Source organism: Palaemon carinicauda, chromosome 26, assembly GCF_036898095.1.
Source record: "Palaemon carinicauda isolate YSFRI2023 chromosome 26, ASM3689809v2, whole genome shotgun sequence".
NCBI classification, from domain to species: Eukaryota; Metazoa; Arthropoda; class Malacostraca; order Decapoda; family Palaemonidae; genus Palaemon; species Palaemon carinicauda.
Window position 1 is genome coordinate 59,063,448 of NC_090750.1, and position 7,500 is coordinate 59,070,947.

At 30.7% G+C, this 7,500-nt stretch overlaps 1 protein-coding gene across 1 annotated transcript; it reads right to left on the reverse strand.

The window, feature by feature from the left end:
• Nucleotides 1-102: 102 nt before the first annotated feature.
• LOC137620177 (nucleolar transcription factor 1-B-like) lies at nt 103-4,221 on the reverse strand. Its single transcript, XM_068350421.1, has 3 exons — nt 4,083-4,221; nt 1,521-1,616; nt 103-523 (listed from the first exon to the last, which is right to left on the reverse strand). The coding sequence occupies exons 1-3, from the start codon at nt 4,085-4,087 to the stop codon at nt 289-291; spliced, it is 336 nt and encodes a 111-aa protein (XP_068206522.1). The 5' UTR covers nt 4,088-4,221; the 3' UTR covers nt 103-288.
• Between the last annotated feature and the right edge of the window lie 3,279 nt (nt 4,222-7,500).

A 7,500-nucleotide genomic window follows, 5' to 3' on the forward strand; every position in this document is an offset into this window, starting at 1 on the left:
TCCAAGCACCTTATATTTTCGTATTTTGCCTGAATAGTATACATCATATATAATGATTTCTAATATATTAAAGATGAATTAGTAAATAAATATGATTTATATATTCTTTATATATCTTTATTGCTGCATTACAATATTAACTTGATTTCTCTGATTGAGAAAAATTGCAATAATTATAGTCATTGGTCTTTCTAATCATGACTGATCAAAAAGGGATATATGATATAATGCTCAAGATGAACAATTTTAAGATAATAATTAAGCTGATCTATGCGAATTATTATCATCTTATTCATCATCATCTTCAAAACTATCTTCATCTTCATCTTCATCACTATCTTCATCATCATCATCATCTTCATCATCATCATCATCATCCTCATCATCTTCGTCATCATCATCATCCTCATCATCTTCGTCATCATCATCATCCTCATCATCTTCGTCATCTTCATCATCCTCATCATCATCATCATCATCAAAGATTTCAGTATCATCATCAGTTGTTATGTCTGCAGTTTGGCTGAGAAAAAGATAGTGAAAATTTATAGCATTACAATTAACAGAAGTTCTCCAAAATAGTGTTTAAAAATCAATATTATTTAATCAGATTTATTCAAATGAACCCATTGAGAGAATGTAGTTCAAATCTCTCTCTCTCTCTCTCTCTCTCTCTCTCTCTCTCTCTCTCTGTGATAGTCACCATAGCTGAAACCCGGTCCTCTTGGTTTAATCAAAATTCCTTTTCTTATTTAGAAGGAAAATCCCTAAAGTAATTTAGCTGAAATGATGCTTAAACCTATTGATATATATATATATGTATATATATATATATAAATATATATATATATATATATATATATATATATATATATATATATATATATGTGTATGTATATTTGTATATATATATATATATATATATATATATATATATATACATATATTTACAGTTTATATATATATATATATATATATATATATATATATATATATACATATATATATGTATATATATATATATATATATATATATATATATATATATATATATATATATATATATTTATGTATATAAAATATATATTCAAATATATATATATATATATATATATATATATATATATATATATACACATATATATATAATATATATATGCATATATATATATACATACATATATATATATATATATATATACACACACATATATATTTCTCTTATGGTATTAGAATTCCTTACCTAATATAATGATACATCACCCAAAACACAAACGTCTTCATAATATCTATTTTAATGTTGTTACTGTTCTTAAGATACTTTATTCTGCCATGTTTCCTTTCGTCACTGGGCTATTTTTTTCCATATTGGAGACCCTGGGCTTAAAGCATATCCTGCTTTTCCAAATATGGTTGTAGCTTAGTAAGTAATAATAATAATAATAATAATAATAATAATAATAATAATAATAGTAATAATAATAATAATAATAATAATAAAAACAGTTTCGAATCCTTACCCATCTTTCTGTGCAATTTGTTCAGATCCTGGTACGGCAGGAATGGCGTAGGATCCCCCAATAACAGCTAGAAGACCCAACAGCACAATAGCGAACCTGAAATTAATAAAGGATTCGAATTAATTAGGATTATTAATATTTTCTTTTTAGTAAGGAAAAGTTCATGTATTTTTTAATCTCGCCACATAGTTATACATATATATATATATATATATACATATATATATATATATATATATATATATATATATATATGAATATTATAGTATATATAAATATATATATATATATATATATATATATATATATATATACATATATATATATATATATATATATATGTATATATATATATATATATATATATATATATATATATATATGTATATATATATATATATATATATATATATATATACATATATATATATATATATATATATATATATATATATATATATATATATATATATATAGAGTCACTTGTAGATACTCGGCTGTAAGCTTATATATCTATCTAACTCAGTGGGAATGTGTTGACGTTATGAATAATAATAATAATAATAATAATAATAATAATAATAATAATAATAATAATTTCTTTTCACTAAATCCTCCACCGTTTTTCTATTCACGAATTAAAACCTCCTTTCACTAATAAGACATTATGCAGGACTGAATATTAATCAGATAAGTTAATTTAAATTTTAGATTTGCTGTGTTTAAACACTTGACTTCTACTCCACGTAAGTCTTAATTGTTGAAGGTTTAAATGCCACTCATGAATGGCAGAGGTAAGGGACAGTGACATTGCCCTATCGAGCAGGATATCCCTTAAGAGACTAACCACATATACATACATATTATCAGCACCCAAGCCCCCCTCTCCATCCATGCTAGGACCAAGGAGGGCCAGGCAATTGTCGCTGATGACTCAGCAGATAGACCTATAGGCTCCCCCAAACCCCCTATCCTTAGCTCACAAGGATAGTGTGGTTGCAGCGACCAGAGAAACTAACTATAGTCCATTTCTTTTATCGAGGCATATTTGCACCGACTCGCAGAGGTGCCCTTTTAGCTGGGAAAAGTTTCCTGATCGATGATTGGTTGGACAAGATAATTCTAACCAATCAGCGTTCAGGAAACTTTTCCGAGCTAAAAGGGCACCCCTGCGAGTCGGTGCAAATCTGCCTCACTAAAAAGAAATGGACTATAGTCTGGCCTTCACCAGTCATGGAGCTCTCGGCAATTTTTATTAATTTTGTAATATCAGAAGCCTCTATGGCTCATAGATAACTGATGGAAAGATGTGTATCTAAAAATGTGAAGTCTGTGAGGTTGATTTGTTGTTATCAATTACATGTTTCTTGAGGTAGATTTAGTGGCAAATTTAGTTATTTTACACACTACAACAACTTGGAAACTAATCACTATATAACTCGGTGTTCAAAATGGTGCACCAGCAGAGATTAGTAAAAAAAACAAAAATAAATAAATATCATTTGGTTATTTTACACTCTACAACAAACTAATCACTCTATAACTTAGTGTTTAAAAGGGTGCACTAGCAGAGATTATTAAATATTTATATATATATATATATATATATATATATATATATATATATATATATATATATATATATATCATTTAGTTATTCTACACTCTAGAACAACTTAAAAACTAATCTCTGTCTATCTCAGTGTTTAAAAGGGTACACCAGCAGAGATAATTGATAAAAAATATATATCATTAAGCTAATTTACACTCAACAACTTAGAAACTAGTCAATACCTAACTCAATGTTTAAAAGGGTGCACTAGCACAGATTATTAAAAAAAAGGATTATCAATATAGTGACAAATTGAGTTATTTTACTCTCTACAACAACTTAGAAAATAATCACTACCTAACTCAGTGTTTGAAAGGGTACACTAGCAGAGATTATTAAAAAATATATATATATATATCATTAAAGGGACAAATTTAGATATTTTAGTCTCTACAACAACTTAGAAAATAATCACTAGCTAACGCAGTGTTTAAGAAGGTGCACCAGAAGAGTTTATTAAAAAACGAAATATCATTATAGTGACAAATTTAGTTATTTTACTCTCTACAACAACTTAGAAAATAATCACTACCTAACTCAGTGTTTGAAGGGGTCCACTAGCAGAGATTATTAAAAAAAGATATCAATATAGTGACAAATTTAGTTAATTTACTCTCTAAAACAACTTAGAAACTAGTCACTACCTAACTCGGTGTTTAAAAGGGTACACCATCAGAATTTTTAGAAAAATTCTGTTACAGTAACACTGATTAAGCTATTCACAGAGTGATTTCAGCCTTCTGGAAGCGTTCTAAACATTGATTTGAACCTCTTGGAGGCTCTGCAAAGTTTGTAGAGGCCCTGAAATGGGTACATGTTTCATGTGGTGTTATAGACGACGATTTTGGACTTCTCAAAGCGTAGTTAACGTTGTAGAAGCTCAAATCGAGTCCAAACTAGATTTCACTACACATTGATCTCACTATAAAATAACCATAGAAATTACTCACTTCATCTTTGTGGCAGTAGCTGTCTTCACGTCGAGAAAAAGGTAATGTTTCTTTCAACGGCGTTGAGTGAAGTGAAGACAAGTAGGATGACCCCTGATATATATACACGGAATTAGTTCCAACTCACCCAAAATGACACGGAATTTAGAATAATGCTAGCTACGCCCAGATTCCCAGGCAGTTGCCAGATACCCAAAATATTGAAATAATATAACTAATCCACTTTTAAACTGCTGGTATATAGTCTACAATTAATAACTTGTAGTATGCAAGTCTCGTAATTTTCAACAAGTCTCTTTTGATATTTTGATTCGTCTTACTTATATCTAAAATATTATGTGGAAACTCACGCAACACTTGTACCATAGGTCCAAATGTCTTTGACACCTGGCTTGATCCTGATAGCACTACAAAAGATATAACTTAACGCCTGTTATGTGGAACATTTCTATTTTCTCTTTGTGGGGAAAGTAGAACTGTAAGTTTGCTGATTATCATAATCAGAAATGCTCTACGATATTCTAATTTTGCTATAGTGATATTTGGGCGTCGTCAGCTGATCAGATGGATGGGCGTGTAGAGGAGGGATATGGTTGGAGGGGGGGGGGGGGGGCGCAGTTCCCCCTCCGCGGGGTGACCGGAGGGGGGAAGAGGGGATAGAAACAGATGGAGAAAGCTGATTCGTTCAGCCATATGCAGTGGGGCAAATTAGGTCAAGAGAAGAAGATATAATAATAATAATAATAATAATAATAATGATAATAATAATAGTAATAATAATAATAATAATAACAAAAATCATAATGATAATAATAATAATGATAATACTACTACTACTACTACTACTACTACTACTAATAATAATAGGCCAGCTTTCATGGGGGAATAAAGTGTTTAAAGCCAAAACTTTAATTTTATGCATCCACATATTGGAATTTAGACAATCTAAGTTGACTATTATTATTATTATTATTATTATTATTATTATTATTATTATTACCATTAATAGCCAAGCTACAACCCTAGTTGGAAAAGCAAGATGCTATAAGCCCAAAGGCTCCAACAGGGAAAAATAGACCTGTGAGGAAAGGAAATAAGGAAATAGATAAATGATGAGAACAAATTAATTATGCTTCGATCTAGATAAAGATAAGATTACATAGTATTTCGGGTTGGTTAAACTAGAGTTAACATAGGAGAGAAAACGTACAAGTTAATACACCTGGAATTACTTTCCATATTACTGGAAAATATGGAAATAACAAAAGATTTTTAAAAAAATCCAATGAAATTGGTAATGATTTTTATAGTTTATATATGAAAAATCTAAATTGCTGATTTTACTCTTCTTTAAATATTTAATTTTGATTGTTTATTACTTCATTTGTAGTTGATTTATATCCCCTTTTCCTTTTCTCACTCTCCTATTTTTTCCTGTTGGAGCCCTTGGGCTTATATTATCCGGCTTTTCCAATTAGGGTAGTAGCTTAGCTTGTGTTAATAATAATAATAATAATAATAATAATAATAATAATAATAATAATAATAATAATATCCGAAACCCCACACTTTAAACCACCAGTCTATGTAGACTGTGATTAACAAAATGATAATAATAATAATAATAATAATAATAATAATAATAATAATAATAATAATAATAATAATAGGAAGAAGAAGAAGAAGAAGAAGAAGAAGAAGAAATTGAACTACTAGAAACAATCAAATCATCAAACTTTTGAAATGTTTCTTGTTTTAAGTAATATTCGAATTCCTCTTCCATTTTCCTAATCTGAATGTTTACATCTGTTTCAATAAAACCGTTGAAACAGATCTAACAATATTTGATTGGCTGTGAAATTATATTTCCTGTTTAAAAGTTTAAAGATTGCTCATGAATGGCAGAGGCAAGGGACAGTGAGATTTCCCTATCAAGCAGGACAATGCCCTAGAGACTGACCATATATACACATGATCAGTGCCCAAGACCCCTCTGTATCCAACCTAGGACTAAGGAGGGCCAGGCAATGGCTGCTGATGACTCAGCAGATAGACCTATAGGCTCCCCCAAACCCCCATCCTTAGCTCACAAGGATGGTCAGGTTGCAGCGACCAATGGAACAAACAAGTTTGAGCGGTACTCTAACCCCATTCTGGCGATCACCAGGCAAGGACGTTACCACATCGGCCAGCACAACCCTAAAGGAAGTTAAAAGAATTTATCTGTCTCTGTGGTGGTGGCCTATGTGGTAACGTCCCTGACTGGTGATCGCCAGACTGGGATTCGAATCAGCTAAATTCGTTAGTTCCTTTAGTAGCTGCAACCTCAAAATCCTTGTGAGCAAAGGAGGTGGGTTTGGTGAGACTATAGGTCTACCTGCTGAGTCATCAGCAGCCACTGCCTGGCCCTCCCTAGTCTCAGCTTAGATGGAGAGAGGGTTTGGGTGCTGATCATATATAATATGGTCAGTCTCTAGGGCATTGTCCTGCTTGCTAGGGCAATGTCACTGTCCCTTGCCTCTGAAATTCACGAGAGGCTTTTAAACCTTTAAAATGATACCACATCTGATTCCCTTACCAAAACATTGACGCATTTGTTGGTAGCTTTTCTAAATACGAACACTTGGGTCCTTGTGGCCTAACTAGGAAGTGTGTTGTATTGATTTACCCCAAGGTTCACCATCACAGTCCTCACTACTTTTGACTATGAAGGTTTCTAAAGCTTTAAGTTTAGTTTTCTAATTTCCTGTAATTTCTAGTTTCTAAAACTGTATGTTTAGTCTCCTAATTTCCTGCAATATTTGGTTTCTAAAACTGTAATTTTAGTTGACTAATTTCCTTAAATATCTGGTTTTTAAAACTGTAGGTTTAGACTCCTAATTTCCTGCAATTTCTAGTTTCTAAAACTTCATGTTTAGGCTCATAATTTCCAGCAATTTCTTGTTTCTAAAACTGTAAGTTTAGCCTCCTAATTTCCTACAATATTTAGTTTCTAAAACTGTAGGTTTAGTTTCCTAATTTCTTGCAATTTATAGTTTCTAAAACTGTAAGTTTGGGCACCTAATTTCCTGCAGTATTTGTTTTCTAAAACTGTAGGTTTAGTCTCCTAATTTCCCGCAATATTTGGTTTCTAAAACTGTAAATTTAGTTTCCTAATTTCCTGCAATTTCTAGTTTCTAAAACTGTAAGTCTAGTTTACTAATTTCTTGTAATTTTATGCATTCTAAAACTATAAGTTGAGTCTCCTAATATTCTGAAATATCTGCTTCCTAAAACTGTAGGTTTAGTCTCCTAATTTCCGGCAATTTCTAGTTTCTAAAACTGTAAGTTTAGTTTACTGATTTCTTGTAATTTTATGTATTCTAAAACTACAGGTTGATTCTCCTAATATTCTGAAATATCTGCTTCCTAAAACTGT